We start from the raw sequence: 22259 nt of genomic DNA, 5'->3' as shown, positions 1-22259 counted from the left end.
TCCATATAATGAGTCAGCAGATGACAATCCATTAATTAGAGTTGAGTATATTTGTTGATGATCAACTAATAGCATTAAGTTACACAGAGCTGATAAAACATTACTTAAGTGGTTCAACAATTGATGACGAAATTTGTACAGAGTATTCTTTTTCAAAGCATACTCTGCCTGTGGCAGAAAATCAAAATTCATTTTATCAGAATCCATCTGTGTCAGTGACAGATGCTGAGGTTCACACCTGATTTCTTCAGCAATGTCCTTTGCAAAATCAGCCATAAACTGGTTAAACAAAAATTCTCATTGACTATGATAATCGGCCCTAAAATCTATTGCGAACAGCCAGGACAGAGATTTATATCAAGAATATGCACGCCTGAATTTATGAGGCAATTTATGTCTCCAACATGGAAAATTCTCCAGGTCTAACAAAAAGGTCAACTATGAACAAAAAATATAAACACACGGGGAATTACCCAGCTCCTCATCAAACAGCACTTTTTTCATATTTGCTCCAGACATCTGACATGCTTGAGAGTTTCTACAAGATTGGCAAAATCTGTAATATTACTAAAAAACTTTGCAATGTGACTCACTGCATCCTCAAATGCCAAACCCTCCTTGTTCAACTCCGAGTTAGAACTGGAGCCAAATGCTTTCCAGCTAATGCCCAGCTATAAATGTTGTATGGGCTTGGTACGCCATTCCCCATGGTATTAAAATATTTTCTCCCTGCGCCGTGATTGGTAGATGCATTGTGAAGAGCCGAAACTTTGATCAAAGATAAAGATGTAAGATATAAAACTAACAGAATGTGTTTTTGCACAACTATTAGCAACTTTATAAATACACACAGGGAGGAGACCAAGAATAGGCTTCAAATAACGTACCTATGTGCGGTTTAAACCTCTGTTCTTCAACATACTGAGTGAACGCTTCATCAACTAGGCCTTTCAGTTGTGTGCAACTTTCCTTACTGACCATTTTCATGACATCAACATGAACTTGGAACATTACAATAATGACTCAGGAAGTACAGCAGGTTTGTTATGGCAACCATATTAAATATCCATCAGCAACATTTTTTAATGTTTTTTTGCTGAAAATTCCCTAAAAATAACCATCAAGTATGAAAGAAGTGCCTGAAAAGAGAATTTCTGAATGAGTGTTAAGACGGCAACATTTCCTGTATTCTACTCTGAGAGCAATCACACCCATCTCTGCATGAGGCTGTCTTACCTTGTCTGGAGTCAGGATGATCAGTTCATGCATGTCAGAAGCCTGGAGAATCTTCTTGATTTGCCCACGGGTCTTAAGAGTATCCACAACATCAGCAGTGTCCTTTGTCACCAACACCTACAATTAAAGTTCAGGACATTTGAGTGAGTGAATGAGTGAGAGAGTGAGAGAGTGAGTGAGAGAGTGAGTGAGTGAGTGAGTGAGCAAGCATGGTTTTACGCTGCTTTTAGCAATATTCCAGCAAAATCATGACAGGGGTTAACAGAAATGGACTTTACACATTATACCCATGTGGGGAACCGAACCCGGATCTTTGGGGTGATGAGTGAACTCTACTTGGCTAACCCACCACCCCGAAATTTGAAGAAATTATGTAGTGAGACAAAGGTGGCACCAACAAGTACCCCAGGCATTAAAGTAAGAAAGGGCAATTTGAGTGATCATAAGAATTCCATTTACACTTAGAAGTGTTTATTTACTCATCTATATTCAAGTCATCTCGTGACTGGTTATCAGTAATATTGTCTATGCAAGGCAAACCAGTGTCTGATATCACCAAAGATCAATACAAAGGTCAACTTGTAAGAAACCTGACCTTCACTTAAGTCAACTCTCATAACATCCATTTGGTGTTGGACAACTCCACTCCAACTTTTCATTCTTCTTCAACTAAGAAAGACTCAGCTCACCTTGCTAATTTCTGCTGCAGAAGTCCCAATGTAACAAATGAGGTGTCTGCCTTCTTGTCTGACGAACAAGGCAGATGCATCTGTGTCTGGCATCTCAAGTTTGGGTGATGACCGCACCGCCAAGGAGCCTTCGATGGAGGAATAGGCTTCAGCAACATCAGACTGGCCACACACGTCAACAGGTGCCCCCTGAAACAGTATTACATACACTTAACAATTCGCTTGTTTTGGAATAAAAGCCAGTTTACATGAATACAGTATTGGTTTACATGAGCTGTTGCTGCTGCTGCAGAGAATGAGTGAGTGAGTGAGTGAGTGAGTGAGAGAGCGAGAGTGGTTAAATTAGCAGCCTTGTACCATGTCCCTGTTTTCTCACAGCGTGTCACATTAAAATAGGAACAAAGCCTTAGCACTGCACCTCCAAGACGTGAAGCTCATACATTTTGCTGACAAAGCAAATATTAATTGTCAAGGATTATAACTTCAGATTATAGGTTCCTGGCACTCATAAGGGATGCAACTCTGCACAGTAAATTGTGGGACCTTTGAAAGGTGGTCAATCATTGCCAATGGATTTGGTGGAAGGGAGGCAAGATAAATGAAATATTATTTAAAGACTTTGACATCAATCAATTCTTGGAAGGTACTATTCATGTTGAGTGGAATTTCGGTTGATCCAATTCACATTTTAAAGCAGAATGGATAGGGTAAAGACGGTACTGAGAGACAAAAGTGAAAGAGAAAAATGGAAGCAGAGTGAGGGCCGGGTCTGTTTGTTTCCTTGGCCCATACACAGGGTACAGATATACTCTAGATAAGACATGGCTGCCCTACAGATGTATCTGCCTTGGTGAGTGATGACCTGATCCAGATCTGCAAACTCTCAGTATACACATCCAGAACACACTCCAGCTGGTACAGCCAATATCGCCACTACTCACTACAATACATTGCAACAATCACCACTGTATCGTAGCTCGCAATATATACCAATATGTATATGAAAAATAACTTAAATGCCAAAGGTGAGTGAGTGAGCGAGCTTTTACTCAGTTCTGAGAGAGAGAGAGAGAGAGAGAGAGAGAGAGAGAGAGAGAGAGGAGGGAGAGAGAGGGAGAAGGGGAGAGGGAGGGAATGAAAAAGAGACACCGGAAATGGCCTTCACACATTGTACCCATGTGAGGAATCAAACCTGGGTCTTCAGGGTGATGAACGATCACATTAACCACAAGGCTACCCACCCGGCCTTCACTCATTTTTAACCTGATCACATACCAGTCAGTCATCAGAACCAGCATAACTAATAAACTAATCTGACCTTGACATCAAACTGGAGACAACCTTGATCTTCAAATTAACTCTCAATTATCACATGGAAAGTCTCATAACATGAGAATCATGATGTGTATGATTCAGGGTTAACAAATCTACTCACAGCCCAATCATAAACTCACTGTCAAGAAGTCAACGACTTGACTGAAAACATCATTTCCAAATCTGACAAAATTCATTACACCAAGAGACCCCAGTCTCTCTATATGATTGCATCTCAAGGTGTGTTTCCTTTTCTAATGAGAAAACACTGGAGTTCCTGATTCGGCTCATCAAGGGCATGTCTGTGGTGATGGGGGAATTAGTTATGAGCCATGGCATCTGGTCAGCAGGAACAGCTGGGTGTGTGCTGGAAGCTCCAGGATGGCTGACAATGAACAACTGACCCACAGGCCATACCTTCAGGCATAACTCACAACCTTCCTCATCACCTAATGCGACATGAAACACCTGATTTATTGAGGAAACCAATACTTTTACATTGGAAAAAGGCAGTTGTTAAGCATCTCATTGAACGAACACTGATGTGGAATGAGTCCTACAGTGTTTTAACAACACTTCGAGTTGAACACTGTGTTTAACAGAACATCTTCAACAACAATGGAACCTCTGCTGATTCCAGCTGGTTCAGAACCAACAGTGATGTTCAAAAAGGTAAACACTGTTTTAAGAAAACTTGAGTTGGTTAAGAAACAACACAGTTCTTCAAGAAGCCTTACACTGTCTTAACACTTTCTATTTCATGTAAAAGAATGTTTTAAACATTACTTAACTTCCAGGTAATTCAGTTGGTTGACAACAAACACTCTTATTCATGCAGCCATTTGGTGGTAATACAACAAACACTGTCTTGTAAAAGAAGGCCTTCAAACGTAAGGAAGGTGAGGTGAAATGAAGGTGAGGTGAAATGGGGTTTAACATCGTACTTGAGAATATTTCTCTCATATGATGACGTGCATGCATGTGTATGTGTGGCTGCTTGTACTAGCCCAGACTTAAGCTGGTTTTATAGTGCTAGCTCACTGCGGTTCAAAAGTAAGGAAACTCTAAATAAATCTAGTTGTTAGAGAATTGTTTCACAATGTACCTGAGTTGGAAGACCTTACTGACCAACCAAAGGTTGTGATTTACCTTCCTCATGGCTGATAACTTGCTGTATGACATTTCAGGTTATGATGAGTGAGCATGCGATTGGTTTGTTTCTTGTTTAACACCTCACTCACTCAGTAATATTTCAGCAATATGACAACAGTCTGTAAGTAACTGAGCATGGACCAGAAAATCAAGTGATTCACATCATGAGTAACTATCTATCGAATTGGGATATGATGACAAGCATTAACCAAGTCAGCATACCTGATGATGGAGTAAGAACAAGAATGAGTGAGGACATTTTGAACTTGGATAATGTTTTCAGACTCCATCATGTCCCGGAGAGCGGAAGGTCGCGGGTTTGATCCCCGACCGCATCATACCAAAAGACGTTAGAATATGGTACTTGTTGGTCCCTGCCTGGAGCTCGGCATTAATGGGTACAACAAGGACTGGTCGACTCGGAGTCAGTATAATGTGTCTGAGTGGGGTATTCATACTTCACTGCGGCATGGTATCTCAGTGGGCTAGCACTATAAAACCAGCTTAAGTCTGGGCTAGTACAAGCAACCGCATATACACATACACACACGCATGCACGTCGTCATATGAGCGAAATATTCTCAAGCACGACGTTAAACCCAATTTCACCTCACCTCACCTCTTTGGCATCACAAGCCAAAGTATTATCACAATGCACCTTAAACGAGCCAGTGACCTAACTACAAGGCTTCCTGCAAACCTGATTACAAATCACTCAAGAGTCAATGAAACTATACACTTAACAATTATTAATTTTACAAATACATTGAAATAGCAACAGCTATTTCGAAACTTGTGCACCAAGTTAGCCTCAGTACTAAATGTCTTCTTTCAAGAAACAGATATCTGATCCATGTTTTCAAATGTCTCATATAAAAGGGAAAACACAGTAGAATTAGATTGAAAAACAAGCAAACAAGCTTCCTGAAACAAGGGTGCTCAGGTCATCAAGTAACGAACCTTTAACAAGCTACAAACTATGACAAAACAATTGATTGTATAAACACACACAGGAATTCCCCCCATGGAGGCCATGTCTGTATTGAGTTTCCAAACTTAAAATCAAGATGGCTGCCATTCTGACAGGGAGACAAGAAGTTAATTAATAGGGTGCATCCTCGAAGTGTTATACACATTGATCCCTTGGTTTTTAAGGGGTTAGAATTCTCTACAGCTGTGGGAATTGTATCGGTTCCTCTTGGCTAGATATGGGTGTTCTCCACTTTTCACAATTATACTACAATTTGTTTCTGTCAGCTAGTCCCAATTCAGCAACTTTCCACCATCATGAGAAACCAACCAGAACTGCAATTATCATGTTCCATGGCAGTTCACAAACAGATACTGGTTCTCTTTTTTCTTCTGATCTTCCATGTCACTCAACCGATGGAGCAAATCGTGAACTATGCTTTCAATCATACAAAACATGTAGGAGCTGATTTGTTGTGTGGAGCTATTTCTCCCTTGTTACCAATAGCATGGAAGATGTCTCCTACTGTCAGATCTCATACCAAGATATCAATAAGCTCGTTCATTCTAATAATAAAGGTCATAGATAGCCTTCCTAAACCAGAAACATGCTTCCTCTGCATCTATCTTGATGTACCTACCCCTCATGTTGGACATTCTTACAAATATCATCAACACTTCTATCAAATTTTAAACAAAGCACCATAAGTGCAATTTTGACTCCATGACAGTGACAAATGGCTTTTTCTGTCTTCTGCTCTCACTCCAACAATGGAGAAAGCAATCTTTTCCCCCAGGAAATTTGACTCTTCCAAGAACAAACGCCTCAGCACTGCACTTTGTTCACCCCCAACCATCTTAACTGACGGCTCCCGACATGGCACCATTGGTACATGTTTCAAATATTGATGTTGTCTTACTCATGGTAATCTTCACAGAAAAGCCATTCACATAATCTGCGTCATAATCTGTCCAGGTTTCCCAAACTCTCATACAACAATACGAATGAACTGAGAACTGCGTTCTTGTCCAGAAAGAAAACTATGTCTAGTAAAGAGGAACATCCTAGCTTCATTACTTCAGACCATTCCGTGTATGGAGGCCACATGTTGGCAATAATTTAAGTAGAAATACTTCTTGCTAGAGAGTAGAGGTAGGAAGCCATGATGGAGTTTTCTGACAATCCTAGGCATGGATCATCATCTGACTTCCATACATGCACGAGGTCAACACAGACCATACACATGTGACATGTTCAACCTCACCAACACGACCTCATCCCCACCTTACCTCTTTTTTCCCCCAGACAATCAAGAGTGAGCGAGTGAGTATAGTTTTACGCCACTTTCAGCATTATTCTGGCAATATCACGGCGGGGGACACCAGAAATGGGCTTCACACATTGTACCCATGTGGGGAATCAAACCCGGGTCTTCTGCGTGATGGGCGAACGCCATGATCACTAGGCTACCCCACCACCCTGCTTTTATGAAGTAAGAGCAAAGGTTATTCCAAACATTAGATGAAAGGTGACTTGAGAGGTCACCAAGGTCTGGAAGAGCTCCAGACAAACTGGATATGTGTGTAAAATATAACAACAAACCAGGATTACCCAATTCACTTGGAGTTGCTTGCTGTAACTATGATAACCATTAAGTACAAATATACATACAGATATAAATAGTTTAACGAAAATGATGATGAAGCAATGAAGCCTTTTTAGTTTGCGTAACGTCTTTCAGACCCTTATTTACCAGTTGAATCCAGGCATCAACATATAAACTTTACTGCAGTGAATGATGTAAGCCAATGCAATGTTTCCCTTGTTCCTCAGACAACTTTTAGTGTCAGTGTTTGAATATGACATGGACGGATGTAAGTCTGAAATCACCTGGTAAGCAGAAATTTTGAATAAAAAAGGTTGCCTCATTTCTACTTAAATACTGGATATACTGGATTCAAGTGAGTACAGAGATACTGAATACCCCAATAATAGTGAGAACTTCTCAATAACGAACATGTTACAAATGATAATGTGAACACAATGGCGCACAATGCGATTTGGAGTTTTCGAGAATACCTTCCGTACTTCAGATGTACAAATTTCCCAAAGACTAACACGTATCTCTAAATATATACAATTGTGATGGAAACAAATAATTCCTATAAAATTTAAAAGGAGCTTCAGTGAACCTGAGGAAATCTAGACTTGCTTTGTTTAAGGCTTTAATATTGCAGAAAGTGAGTGAGTGAGTGAGTATGATTTTACGCCACTTTTAGCAATATTCCAGCAGTATCACGGCAGGGGACACCAGAAATAGTCTTCACACATTGTGCCCATGTGGGGTTTCGAACCTGGGTCTTCGGCGGGACGAGCGAACGCTTTAACCACTAGGCTACCCCACCGCCCCTATTGCAGAAAGGGCTGGGAAGAAGGGAAAATAATGGGGCTGAGGTCCTGTGAGACAGACTAAAATTTCCCCAGCATCCAAATGACAGCACAGATTTTATGGATGTACAGAACAAGTCCCTTGCACTTGAGGTATTGTTCCTTTCATCACTAAATCAGCCCCACACCGAGGGTCAATAGCTGCCAGGCATCCAGAAAACTGGTTTAGATGCATCATCCCAGACAGAACAGACAGAATTCTGTACAATCAGGTATTTTCTGCCAATGAAGCAGTCAAGAATTTGAAACCATATGTTCAGGATGTTGAATAAAGTGCCACATTTTAGACACACATTCACCATGGTTTGTGGTCATGATTAATGTTTTATGCCATCAGGACTTGAATAGTTTTCGATTGCAGGTGATAAATTGTATATAATGCTGGTCGAAGCATATTGCCAGCAATATGAATAAGAAACCACATCAAAAAATGAAACATTCAGTTCATTAGACTGTTCACAAATTTTAACAAACAAAAGACCCTGATGGAAACTAAAACAAATTTTGGGTTGTTTTGGGGATGGGAATCTACCATCTGAGCTGATTGTAACATTTTATGCAGTGCATCAAAAGTTCATCATTTTCATCTTTGGTATGGCCTTTTTATCTCTTTTACCCTTAGCATGTCCTTCTTATCAGTTTTCTTCCTGCTCTGCTCCTCTTATTAGTTTTACCCTTGCTCTGCTCCTCAGTTTATCAGTTTTCTCCCTTGCTCTGCTCCTCTCTGCTCCTCTTATCAGTTTTACCCTTGCTTATCAGTTTTCTCCTTGCTCTGCTCCTCTTATCATCAGTTTTTTTCCTGTTTTCTCTTGCTCCTCTTATTAGTTTTATCCTTGCCTTGCTCTGCTCCTCTCATCAGTTTTACCCTTGCAGCACTTCTTATCAGTTTTCTCCTTGCTCTGCTCCTCTTATTAGTTTTACCCTTGCTGCTCCTCTTATCAGTTTTTCCTTGCTCTGCTCTTCTCTCTCTGCTCTTTCTCATCAGTTTTATCCTTGCTCTGCTCTCTCATCAGTTTTACCCTTGCCACTTCTTATCAGTTTTCTCCTTGCTCTGCATCAGCTGCCTCTGCTCCTCTTATCAGTTTTACCCTTGCTGCTCCTCTTATCAGTTTTCTCCCTGCTCTGCTCCTCTTATCATTTTTTCCTTGCTCTGCTCCTTTTATCAGTTTTATCCTTTCTCTGCTCTTTTCAGTTTTATCCTTGCTATGTCCTTATCAGTTCTTTCCTTCCTATGCCCCTTGTATCAGTTTTAACCTTGCAATGGCCAGCAAACTCACTCATTCCGAGTATGTACTTACAATGTTTATTAATGCAAACTTGTTCTCGTCACTATATGGCTGGAATAATGCCGATGTGATGCAAAACCCAACTCAACTCAACTCAACACTTGACACCTTGCTATACCAGTTTTATCAGTTTTAATGCACTCTTCAGTTTTAACCAAGCCAGATGTTATCTGTCTCACCTTCTTTAATTGTAAAGCTGGGGTACATGCATACACCTGTCTTTTACACCTGGTGATATTCCCAAACCTCATTGCAGCAGCATAAGAAGGCATGATGGGAAATGGCGAGACTAATAAGGAAGCAACAGTCCGGTAGGAATTCAGTCCAGCTGACAGGAGGACAGGCTGATTTACAGAGCACCGAGAAAGTAACCTTCTGGACAAAGTGTTTTTCTCAGTATAACTACGTTTAATGAATTCATAGCCATGTTTCAGTTTGCAGAGTTACAGATAAGCTGCATATCTGCGTAAATTACGCAAATATTCATGTGAAAACTCAATTCCTGTTAAGTCTATTGCGTACAAGTACGCTTGAAGTTATGTAAATACTCAATAAATGTGATCTTACATGCGTACACACAAAAATGTCAAATCGTAGCTTGCGATACCAGTGGATAGATAAAATAACTGAAGTATATTGAGAGGTTCCTTTTCAGGACATGAACTTGACAACTTGCAGTCTATCTTATCGCTTCCCATATTACAGATCAAATGTAAATCAAAACACTAACATTTAAACTTTATTATATTTTTGAAAATTAATAGAAAATGGCAAAATACCCAATTGAGTTTGAGTGAGGTGAGTACAATTTATTACGTTACTCAAAGGAATATTAGGATACTCAGTTGAGATGAAGACAAGGGAGTACATAACTCAATGACCCAAAAAGTTATCTGTAGCTCTGAGTTTGAATATAATAAATGTCAATTTTCATGCCATTGTGTTTGGCTTAAAAACACAATCAAATGTCTTTTATTTGCATATTAAATTTGAATGGGGTAAACGTCAATGGTAGTTTTCAATAATAGGATCGCCAATATTATGAAATGACCAGAGAGGTATATTGTTCATCTTCAAAAATTTTCTTAAAAATCAACAAAGCCATAATAGAAATTACTTTTCTACCCAAGAGTTGTCAGTTGCCCTTTTTTATGTTTTCAAGAATTTCAAAAAGTTGTGCTGTTTTTCAACTTGAACATGATTCTACTTCAGTGCAGCCATTCTTATCTGAGATGGAGACTAACTTTGGTTGAATAATGTATTTTTATCTGAGTGGATGGGTACAAGTCTACTTTATCGCGGCTGTAGTTTTCTGTTTTCACATCATTAATCAGCTATGATTAATATCCCAGCAGGCCAAGTATTTTCTTTACCTCAGAATGAGTTCCACAGATAAGGGTATCAAACGCATAGAGTTTTATAGTTTCTGCACTAGGCATTTTATGGCCAAATTTATGCTTCCTTGTGATGCATACGCGTCTGCTTATGACTTATCACCAGTCCAAAACTTTAATCTGCATCCACAAAGGATACAGAATGGTATATGCCTTCAGTTAATTTTTACAGCCTAGCAATCAAAGATGATGATTTCGAAATGGAAACTCCGGATACTTTTGATATGGCCCGTTTGACGCCTTTTCCAAATTACTCTTTTACGATATTGTTTGGTCATATAGAGCGAAGAATGATCTGTGATACAAATTTTTGTTATCTCCACAACTGCTGCATTTACTCTGTTTCCAACCCTACAATGAGCCAATTACCAGCTTCACAGCTGCTGAAAGACAAAAATTATCACTGAAAACTCCTGAGACTTCAAGAAAGTTTGAGCGACTGCTGTATTCATTGTCTGATCTAGACATATTTATCTGATGCATCACATATTAGATAGACAAGAGCCCAAACATCCGTATGCATATCTCCAAGAGCTTTCCATTGTGGCCATTTTGAGGCAGACGTAATAATCGTGCAGAACACTTTGATCATGAATTCCAATTTTTAAAAAAAATCATTTTAGCAAGGAGACGATGGACGCCAGCTGAGGCTGAAAGCTGCTCGCCTTTGTCCGATTCTCAATCAGGCGAGAGAAAATAATATTCATCGATTCCTTTGATAAATCATTGGTCAGTAATATATCCACAGGGGATTGCTTTTCTTTTGAACTGGCGTCAATGATATTTGGCACAAAAATACGACATTAATGTTGTTTTATCATCAGAATAATCCAGATTTGATAGAAGATCTCTCAGCGAGATAATGACGCAATCAACTTTCATCTTGCTCTAAATCAAATATCAAAGCTAGCGATATTGCAAAATGGATTTATTCAATATTAGATATTCAATATCTAAACCAAAACATCAAAGGAATTAATGTTGATGTTTCTCCCTTGTTCAAATTCAGTGAAACCCAAAAACCTTGAAAGTTATCATTTGATGAATGTTATGAAATTTTATACACAACTTCATTTTACAATCTGTAACGATTTCTGTGTTCACAGACCTGGAAAACGGACCATAAACTGTCATATTAGCACATAAATTTGATAAAGTCTATCAATTAGTGAACAAAACTCCTTCATCATGCTGACAAGATTGAACAATGATTACTCAGAGCAAACAATATCCAGCAATGTATCATCACTAAAATACAGCATCTGAAAGGGTAGCTGGACAGGGCAGTTTCTGAGTGTTTTGAGAGCCTACTTAGAATTCTTCAGAGGACTACTTGCCTTGTCATATAGATACCTCTGATCTGGTTATTAAAGGGAGTTGCCAGGGTCCTTTGGATCATTTTCAGCAGTATTGCAGTTATATAACGTGCCTGGCAGTTTAACATGGAAGGAAATCTATAAGCCTTGGATAGGAGTGAGTGAGTGAGTTTGGTTTTACGCCGCTTTTAGCAATATTCCAGCAACATCACGGCGGGGGACACCAGAAATGGGCTTCACCCATAGTACCCATCTGGGAATCGAACCCGGGTCTTCAGCGTGACGAGCCAACGCTTTAACCACTAGGCTACCCCACCGCCCCTCCTTGGATAGGAACTTTGGGAAAAGCCATGAGACTTCATATAGTGCTGACACATCACAATCTGGGAAAGGTAAATCTTGGATTCGAACCCAGAATCAGTTTTCCTAATAGCTGATGGACACAGACGAATTGAGATGTCTTGGACTGCTGAGCCACCAATGCCTCCATTTACATAAATGACAAATTGGAAAATTCATATTTAGAGTGAGTAAGTGAGTGAAACCTTTAGCAATATTTCATAAATATCACAGCAAGGACACCAGAAATGGGCTTCACACTTTGTACTTCGTGTGGGCAATTGAACCCAAATCTTTGCTGTGACAAGCAAATGCAATTACCACTTGGCTATCCCACCATAGCTTTCATTTTGAAATTGGAGTATATGTGTGCTAGACATCCTTGAACCTTGATATGTAATTCTCATTTGACAGGTTGGAAATGAAAATCATTAAAATAAAATTAATTTTCCATTTCACTTGTTTTCTGTCATATTAGCAATTGAGATTCATTAATTGAGATTCAAACACCTTATAATATGCCCAAAACATATCAGGTACAGGGTCAGGTTTTACTGTTTCAACAGACCCATGAAGTCGTACGAGGCAACTAACTGTGGTCAGGCTCGCTAACTTGGTTGACACATGTCATCATATCCCAATTGCATAGATCGATATTCATGCTGTTGATCACTGGATTGTCTGGTCCAGACTCGATTATTTACAGTCCGCCGCCATATAGTTGGAATATTGCTGAGTGTGGCATAAAACTAAACTCACTCATTCACTACTGTTTCAATAACTTCAACAACTGGCACAACACTGAATACAGTTCAACATAGACCAAAGCCTCCATGAGCTGGTATATTGTGACTTCCATTTCTATTTTTCATGTTTGTATCTGAGAATAGAAACTGTGAACTTTACCACCAGACTGACTTCAATGACTCTCGCCCAATGCATGTTCTGTTTTGAAGTAAACTGCAAACACCAAAACCTTATCAGCAAACATTTCCCTAGTCCTACTACCATGCCTTAATCCCCAGCTACTGAGAAGCACTCCAGTTAACTCCCATGTCAATACATTAGTGTTTGATATTACCAATCAGCTGAGTTTCATGATCACAAGTGGGGGTGACAAAAATACTCGCTTTCAGAACACTGGTTGCCTGTATTAGCACTTCATCTGATGACTAACATTTAAAATTCTGATATTTCAAAATTGTCAAACATTCTCAAACTTGATTTGCTAAAGCTTTGAACCAGAATAATATCAAAATTCTATTTCACACAATTTTCATTGAGCAATAATCTTACAAACTGCCATTTCTCTTGCAATTATCCATTAAAATTGGTATTTTGTTAGCTGAATTTGTGGATCTGCAACAACAGCCTGTCAAGATTTTACTCTCATATCACATACCAAACAAATTACAAATGATTATAACTAATGCAACACGTTTTTGCAAGGTAACAGTGAATATTTGGTTGAATATATAATCTGTCATTCTCATCATGGAATATCATCCAGAAAAATGGTACATTGCTTCAGTTCTTCAAAAAATGATGGGTTCTGGTAACCCAATCCTACAAATATTTTTTTTGTACCTAACAAGTTTTTATTGTGGCACATAAACTATACAAAGAATCCTTGGCTCCCCAGGGGATATTATTCGAACCTTAACTCAATTCAATCATTTAAGAAGACTTCCAAACATCTAATTAATTCTTTTTAATGTAGATCTAATGTTTTATCTGGCTGAGGACACACCAATGAAATTTTGTTTCGTCAATGCTGCAGAGGCAGCAAACACAATAAAACAAAGTTAAAACGTCTAATATTTTGTCCCAAAGTGATTCAAAGGTCAAACTGAAACAATTGAGAACTGTTTTTGACATGGCACAAAACCCTGAAAATACTTTTGGTCCCATGATTTTTAATGACCATCAAAAAATGTTCTTTATCTGATTTCTGATCATGAATTTGTTTCATTTCACTGTAGATAAACCAGTGTAAATTAGCTGCGCTGATTGAGAGATGAACTAGCACTAATTTGTTGCATTTCAGTGTTTATATACTATTGTAAATTTTGATACACTTCACAAGTCATTACCTTCCTTTGAATGAGGCTCTAATTGACATAGTGCACTTTGCGGTTTTTCAAAGAGAAAAAGGAAAATACAGTCCCAGCAACACACACTACTTTCTACATTTTTGGATGGGCATAAAGGGGACATCCACACAGTAGTCTGGCAGCCATATTGAAAAAAAAGTAATCTCTGAAAATATTTGTGTTTTAAAATACAATTGATGAAAAAACAACAACATTTTGAATCAAACAGTTTCTTTGCGTGTACATTTTTTCAAACTGAGCAAAGGCTTGTGAAAACATCTGGCCTTTTTCTGTATTTTCTGAAATCTAAAACACAAATTAACTCCCCAACTCTCAATTCATTACTTCATCACGCACATCATCACAAATCAAAGCCATGTTCACCAACATTGTTAACACAAAGCATAAATGAATCTTGTGGAAAACTATTGGCTTGAAAAATTCTTGAGTCTTCCAATCCTTAAGGCTGGTAAAAATTAGTCAGTCATCAAATCTGCCTAAAAAAGTTAACTTGATAATGGAGCAGACAGGTCTTGGGTGCAGGCAGCCATAATGCATCCGACTGCATGCCCTATTAAACGGGAATATGAAGGAGAAAAAAATAGGAAAACTAATCCCATATGACAAAGAAAAACCCTGCATGGAGCCTGCAATGATGTAGGTTCCTGAAGAAGCAAAGTGAAGAGATCAGGTGCTTGAAACTCCACCACACTGCCCGACATTCCAGATACAGACCCAAGTCAGCAGAAAATATTACTTTCGAGGGTTACACATTAATTTGCAGAAGACAAAATCATTTTTCATTTGAACTCATATGACCTAATATTACACTGATACAATGTTTTAAGCAGAGAAATTTATCAATACAATGAAATAGCAGTCATATGTTATGAATGGGATATATTTAGTAACAAAGGAAAACAATATAATTTCCTTTGACGAGTTTGGGGGCACAACCTGGATAGTGAGTGAATGAGTTATTATTTAACATCACATCGGCAATATTGCAGCCATATCGTGATAAAAAATAGAAACCTTTTGATTCACATGATAAATAATCTCAAATAGAAGAGTTAATTTTGGCACCAACATGCAATGAGAATGAATATTACTGTGAGAGAACCCCCTTAAACTCAGATAACTTTCTCTCTTATTCAAATGGCATATGAACCAGAAATTCTTCAAAAATAAACAATGTTAATTACACCCCCAAAAAGAACAAAATAAATAGTCTCTATCCATTTGATGTCAGATTTCTACAAATTAATGGTAACACCACATAATCACTATCAATTATTCCGGATAACGTGATCTCGTGTTTTTAGGACACCCAGCCAAAACATCACAATGTTGTGAGATTCCCTTCCAAAAATGAAATGCTGGATGCACTGTAAGTTTTTCTCAAGTTTTGTCTGAGAGTAGCAACAAATCGGGACAAGCCTATCACATCATGAAAACATGTCACTATGGACAGATGGGGGAAGTCATATAACAAGGGATGAAAGAACATGGAGGGGAGAGGTTTCTTCTACAAACAAAATACACAACTTGTGCTTCAGAGTGGCTGGCGAGCCACGTGCTTGGCATGAAACAACTCAACACCCAGTCAGCCGTGGTGAACAAACAAACTGTCTGTGAACTCAAGTCTCTGCATTTTCTTCATTAATACGATAAGGATAATGGCGGAGTAAACGAAGAGGCCAATTTACTTGTCATTGACTACTATTTCTGTTTCCAGTGGCAGGAGTGTTTAGGCGACCAATAAGGAACCGGTTGATATACAGAAGTTTATTTTTCTTCGTTATTACAAACTTGACACTCATCTGAATAATCCTTTTACATGACAGTTGTCACGTGTTTAGAAAATCTGTTTCATCTTAAATCAGTGGTAGCTCTAAAGTTTGACACCTAAAACTGACTCCTTTGTTCAGACTTAACCAGTATATAAGGGCATAAAACTAAACTCACTCACTACTTTCCAGTAATTTAATCTCTATACTCGCAGCTTCGAGATGCTATTTGTTAACAAAATAAACTTTTTCCTTTTCGTATTTAAGTGAAAATTTACATGTTTGCCTAATCAGTTAACTTTCAGTTGTGAAGCATTTCTTCACAGTTGCGTAAAATATAGAAATAGGAATTCAGCCTGGCATCAAAGGAATTGCATGAAACCAAAGTGTTGCCCACTGGAGCCATAAACTGACGTGTTATGTTGTCTTTTTCTGCAATCTTAATCAATGTAATCCACCACCTCCCTCCTTCATGCTAAAACATCTTTATTCGTGTCTCTAATCCCAAGTCCTAAAATCACACATCTTAATTCTAATGACCCCACGCCATGCATCTCCCACCCTGGAGAGGGAGTTCCAGCTCGCTTCACAGACATGTGCGCATTAAGAACAGGGACAAGCATCAAACAGTCAATTGGGACATAAACACTGTGGAATTATGGCTGTGAATCAGCACACACACCGCCTCTGATTAGAAGAATAACCCCATCCTCAGTGACACTTGGACTCGGCTCAAAGATAACACAAAAATGGCCATTTTTGTAGGACCACAAAATTAATGCTGAAGCTGAATTAGTCAGTATCTGGAAAATTGCACAGAATAAAAATAAATCGGGTGCTGATATGCAAACTGATAACAATTGTTAATGACAAACTTAAATTTGAAAAAATGATGTTAGGTTTGCGAACATAAAAGGAAATGAATATAAAGTAATATAACAAGACAATATTAATAAATGCTCAAAAAATGTACAGATAAATTTATAGCTATCAAAAATTATCAAGCATTAAGATAAAGTTCTATAAAGTTGTGAAAAAATATTTTTATTAGTTAAGATTAATTCAACCAACCGTTGAAGCTGGAGGCCATTTTGTCACTGGAATCTTTCATCAGAAGTGGAAAGTCATCAATGTTTATATGTTAACATGAAGGTCTTGTGAGTTGGATTAATTTTACAAATAGAACATATAATCCCCAGCTGACTTAATGTTGTGTTTGCCTTTTATTTCTATAGCCCTTGTTGAGATTTCTCCAGAGCACATTGCGAGTGTTTTCTGTTTTCAAGAGAAGAAAGAAACTGCTGTTCAAATGTTGAATACATTTTGGACTGTCAAGCGAGTCTTTTCTACCACATGTTCCCTTTAACATCAAACACCATTTTTATTAAAAGCATTCTTATTAGCAGACAGGGCTTTTTTCATCTTGGAAAAACGGAAACAAAAGTGTTTTGGGAGACAGGAAATTTTCACCAAGCAGCTGACGATTTGACAGCAACTGTTACTAGAACAGCCCCATACAGCCAAAGGCCACAAATAGATGCTCTCTTTGCAAGATAGGCAGCCATCTTGGTTTTAGCACTTCAAGTACTTCATCTGCAGCTTCAAAACAAATGTGCCCTATCTGCCTCCAGATTGGACTGAGGAACAGAAGAGATAGCATCAAATTTTGCAGTGTATTTCTGGAAATGAGTACTAGAATGGGAGCTATCCCATCTGGAACCTGGATCGACTCCGAGACACAGACCCAAATGAGGAAACCATCAGCCAAACTACGGCCTCTTGAAACTGACTGTAGATCCACAAACTACTTCATTAAAGCAGAAGGGACATTAAGCACTTCATAAATTTCCTACATCTTGATGTCTGGAGATATACAATATTGAAAAGGAAACCCTTCATTAGAAAAGAAACTGCCTGGAATTCCATGAAAAGTTCCAGGGCCCCGTTCCTGAAAGCGATCGTAGCGCTAAGGTGATCATAACTCCCATACTTTAACATAGACTTACGACAGTCGTAACGCTACAATCGCTTTGAGGAACGGGACCCTGATCTTTCATAAAAAATATCCAGTTTGATGGAAATAAGTAAAAAGTTAAAAGCATACATGCTTTTCAGGAATACTAAAAACCTGTATTAAAACAAAAGAGATGAAAATATTAACATGTTTGTCCTTTGTGTGAGAATGAATGGGAATATCAAGGTTTGAGCTACATAAAAGGATGGGATTAACACACTGAAAGCCCTGTGGGGAATAAATCCTCCAGATCACCTGAACAGTTTGTCCCAGAACAGTAGTGTTTGGTATCATAGATTTGTCACAACCCAGTTAGTGGGGAGGTGGGGTAGCCTAGTGGTTAAAGTATTGGCTTGTCACGCCTAAGACCCGGGTTCAATTCCCCGCACAGGTACAATGTGTGAAGCCCATTTCTGGTGATATTACTGGAATATTGTTAAAAGTGATGTAAAGCCAAACTCACTCTCAATCCAGTTTGTGGTAAATAGTAAAGATAACCTCAATTGTAGTCTCAATATAGAATCCTTATGTTATTATATTTATTTTTTTAAATATAAATATATAAATACAAAAAATATTTCCTTCAAAAATTCAAGAAGCAAACTGAAGCAAGACTGAAGAGTGCTCTTTCAGTCAAGAGGTACCTCTTTCAGAGTTTTTTACTAGTCAGCAACGGCTGTGGTGCTTAGAGCCTACAGAGACTGGGTCAGAAGATAGAGGCTTGGATGTTATCAAGGGCAGCTGCCTGCATAATTCACAGAACTCAACTTACAAATCACTTTCCCTTAACCAGAAGTACACATGCATGCATTTGCCAACTCTGTTTGAAGTCTCCAATAGTGTTTCCTTGTGTCAGGCTTACAAGATTCACCACAGAAATGATATGCAAAATGGAAACAAAAGATAGCACGTGAAATGTGATTAGATTTGCAGAAGAACCCCGAGCTATTGCTTGTGTTATGACCCAATACATAACTCTCCTTCATTCAGATGCCAATGTTGTACACATGTCAGTCTAGGTGTATGTATGCTAGACCCCCTTGGGTTTGATGTGCTAATGCATAAACATAAGACCAGAACATAATGTGATATTTGCTTTCAACCACAATGAAGAAGCATGGAAACACTGAACTCATAAAAAACATGAAGCATGACCTTTATATTAGCAATGGAAAAAAAAAGAAGTAAATAATTACAAAGAATCTTACTGAAGATGAAAAAAAGCACATGGCGGACTGGCACAATATGGTGGTACACAATAATCAGATCAACGGTATTATATATGCAATTGTCAATAAAATTCTGGGTTCTATCCCCCACATGGGTACAATGTGTGAAGCCCATTTCTGGTGTCCCCCGCCGTGATATTGCTTGAATATTGCTAAATGCAGCTTAAATTTAAACTCACTCACTCAATAAAATTATACTGTTGGAAAAAAAGTGAATCAGTGGGTGTTCAGTTGTGACACAGTCTTTCATATTGTCTGGTCATAATGCTGTTATTATCTGGTAACTTATCAAAAGATCCTGTTTCCAGAGTTCAGCATCAGACAAGGAAAACGAAGGCATTCATCAAAGAAACTGTTCAAAAGTCAGACGACCCCTCCGTGGCGTAGTGGTTTAAGACGTTAAAATATGGTACTTGTTGGTCCCTGCCTGGCGCTCGGCATAAATGGGTACAAAAAGGACTGGTCGGCTCGGAGTCAGTATAATGGGTCTGAGAGGGGTATTCATGTTTCACTGCGGCATGGTATCTCAGTGGGCTAGCACTATAAAACCAGCTTAAGTCTGGGCTAGTACAAGCAGCCACACATACACATACACACGCATGCACGTCGTCATATGAGCGAAATATTCTCAAGCACGACGTTAAACCCAATTTCACCTCACCTCACCTCACCTCACCTCACCTCAACAGTCAGACATATTAAAGGAACAGGACACTACTAATCCTCAAAATTATTACTTGAGTAATAACTCAAAATGTTTATGAAAATATTTACTGACTTTACCTTTCTTCCAAACTTATCAATTTTCTTGTGTAGTTTCTATTCGTGTCAGACAATTTACAGTTGTATTGCATCTGCAGTATCGCCCATCAAGCATACACAACTTGCTTGCAAATCACTTCAGCCATTATGTACAACTTTGCTTATTTCTATAGAGATCAAGACCCTATTTTACAGATCACTTTTAAGGTTTGGACTCTTGTAAGATAGTTCAAGAATGGGAGTTGGGAACAGTCATTAAACATTGTGGAGAAGACTGCTCAGGAAAGCCATATATCTAATACTATAGACGCTGTAAAAGGGAACCAAAGACAACAAGAGAAAGAAACGTCTTTCTACAATAACAGTCAATACTTTGCCCTATCACCCTCACAGAAACTTAAAACTGTTTTCCTTGTTGAAACTTCCGAACAACTTGACACTGGATTTTTTTTTACCAGGGTGATCCTCTTTCCCTGAATTGATGCTTCTGAAATCCAACAAACGCCTTGCAAAAGGCATGGAGGTGAAGCCTCGGGTTAGCCATCAGTTCCATTTGGTCTTTCCTGCACGGAAATGTCAGCCATAGCTACCCCAGACTGTCTGTGATCGCTGCAGTGACTGATAACCTTCCCATTTCACGAGGGTGATCTTTCTCATCAAAGACACAATTATCTGCTTAATTACAAAGGTGGTACTCAGCTTCCACTTAAAACATTACACCTTTTCGTCTGTGAAATAGATCAGATTTAGTGGGCAATCAAAACCTTGCTGTGTGACAATTCAAACCAAGAATAGTGCCCAGGTAAAAATAGTTGTAAGCTTATTTAATTATGTGTGAAATTCATAATAATTTTCAATGTTAAAATACATACAAAAATAATTAAAAATACTCACAGTTTTCTTGCAGGTGTGTCTCTGTGTGTAGAACTCTGGTCCAATTGTCCCTTTGCCCTGAAAGCAGTCGCTGACTGTCTTGTTGAACAGTTGGTTAATCTCTGCCAAGTCATAGTCACAAAATGCAGAAGTTCCTGGTGGCATTGTGGAAGAGCTGATGTTCTGTGAGACGATTGTGTACAGCTTTCCCTCATGAAGGTGCACACCCTGAATGATGTTATACCTCTGACCACTTGCATTTTCACAGAAAAATGGCAGCTCTACATACGAATAAAAGTACTTGTCCTCTTGACAAATTCGGCTGATCTTGGATATATACCTGGTTGAATTTACATTCTCTTTCTGCACAGACACAAAATAGACAAATCCTTCATATGAGAAACCATCCACAAAACGAATTTTATAGGTTGTACGGAACTTTTCCAATATGTTTTTCTTGGTTGCTCCAAAAGAATCCCGATAAGAAAATTCCAGGTCAGTTAGTCGTCTGCTACTTAAACTTGGAACCATATCCCGATATACTCTCATTCCATTACTGCTGTAGGTCGCTGCAATGTACAAAGCAGGTTCCGAATTCACACTGGGTGCAATGAACATGACACTTGACGATTTATCATTAGGCACCACAGGCTTGTGGACTAACTTTTCAACATGGGTGATATTTTTCAGTGAAACCTTTTGGCAAAATCCATGAAAAAGACTAGAGCATAAAATAAGTGAGTTTTGCATAGAGTCAATGACTAATCCTTTGGTTTGGCTATTAGTTTCTCTTTTTTCTTCCTTGCAAGGAAGTAATGGTGGCGGGCACTGAGAGTTATCCTCCCTTGGTCCTGTTGAGGCACTCTGAATGAGAAACAGTTCGGAAGAGAGTTTATGCAGCCTGTTGGTAGCACCTACAAATATATTCCCTGTTTGAGCATGAAGGGCTATATGTTGAAGTTTCTTGCCACTCGGGTCTCTAAATGTCCGTCGCACTTTCATTGTGGAACACAAACAGAGTCCTGTTGCTAACAGCAACACACACAAATAGGAAACCGCCATCTTAGATTAAGAGATGATCCTGATCTGCAACAGAAAGGAAGAAATTTAACTTCTGTACGAATGCCAAAGCTTTTAACTGAAGGGAATTCCTGTAAAGGGCACACTATTTCATACATCACAATATGAATAATTCATTTCTTTCAGAGAAGCTTACAATAAAAATAACTAATCAACTAATTGACAAACAAATGTCAAATTGTTCACAAAGAGAAAGGGCAGCTGCACAATCATGCAGAAAACTGTTATTAGTCAACAGGAAACAACTTCAAAGACTGTTCTCCATTTTCCAATC

General features: G+C 38.6%; 1 protein-coding gene across 8 annotated transcripts in view; it reads right to left on the bottom strand.

Annotated features, from left to right (window-relative positions):
* LOC124285041 (plexin-A4-like) overlaps positions 1–22259 on the bottom strand; it is a 124008-nt gene that overhangs the window by 33892 nt on the left and 67857 nt on the right. For 7 of the 8 annotated variants that reach the window (XM_046721182.1, XM_046721180.1, XM_046721186.1 and 4 more), the window contains 3 exons: positions 20927–21991; positions 1926–2114; positions 1237–1353 (listed from right to left, as the gene is read on the bottom strand). In XM_046721182.1, coding sequence (XP_046577138.1) covers positions 1237–1353; positions 1926–2114; positions 20927–21967 — 1347 coding nt within the window. In that variant the 5' untranslated portion in view covers positions 21968–21991. Of the gene's footprint in view, positions 1–1236; positions 1354–1925; positions 2115–20926; positions 21992–22231; positions 22257–22259 lie in introns of those variants that run through there. The other variant, XM_046721184.1, reaches the window with a different exon arrangement.

This window comes from Haliotis rubra, unplaced genomic scaffold (genome assembly GCF_003918875.1).
Source record: "Haliotis rubra isolate DU_JTF1 unplaced genomic scaffold, ASM391887v1 Scf350, whole genome shotgun sequence".
NCBI classification, from domain to species: domain Eukaryota; kingdom Metazoa; phylum Mollusca; class Gastropoda; order Lepetellida; family Haliotidae; genus Haliotis; species Haliotis rubra.
This window is presented reverse-complemented; position numbering and strand designations above follow the sequence as displayed.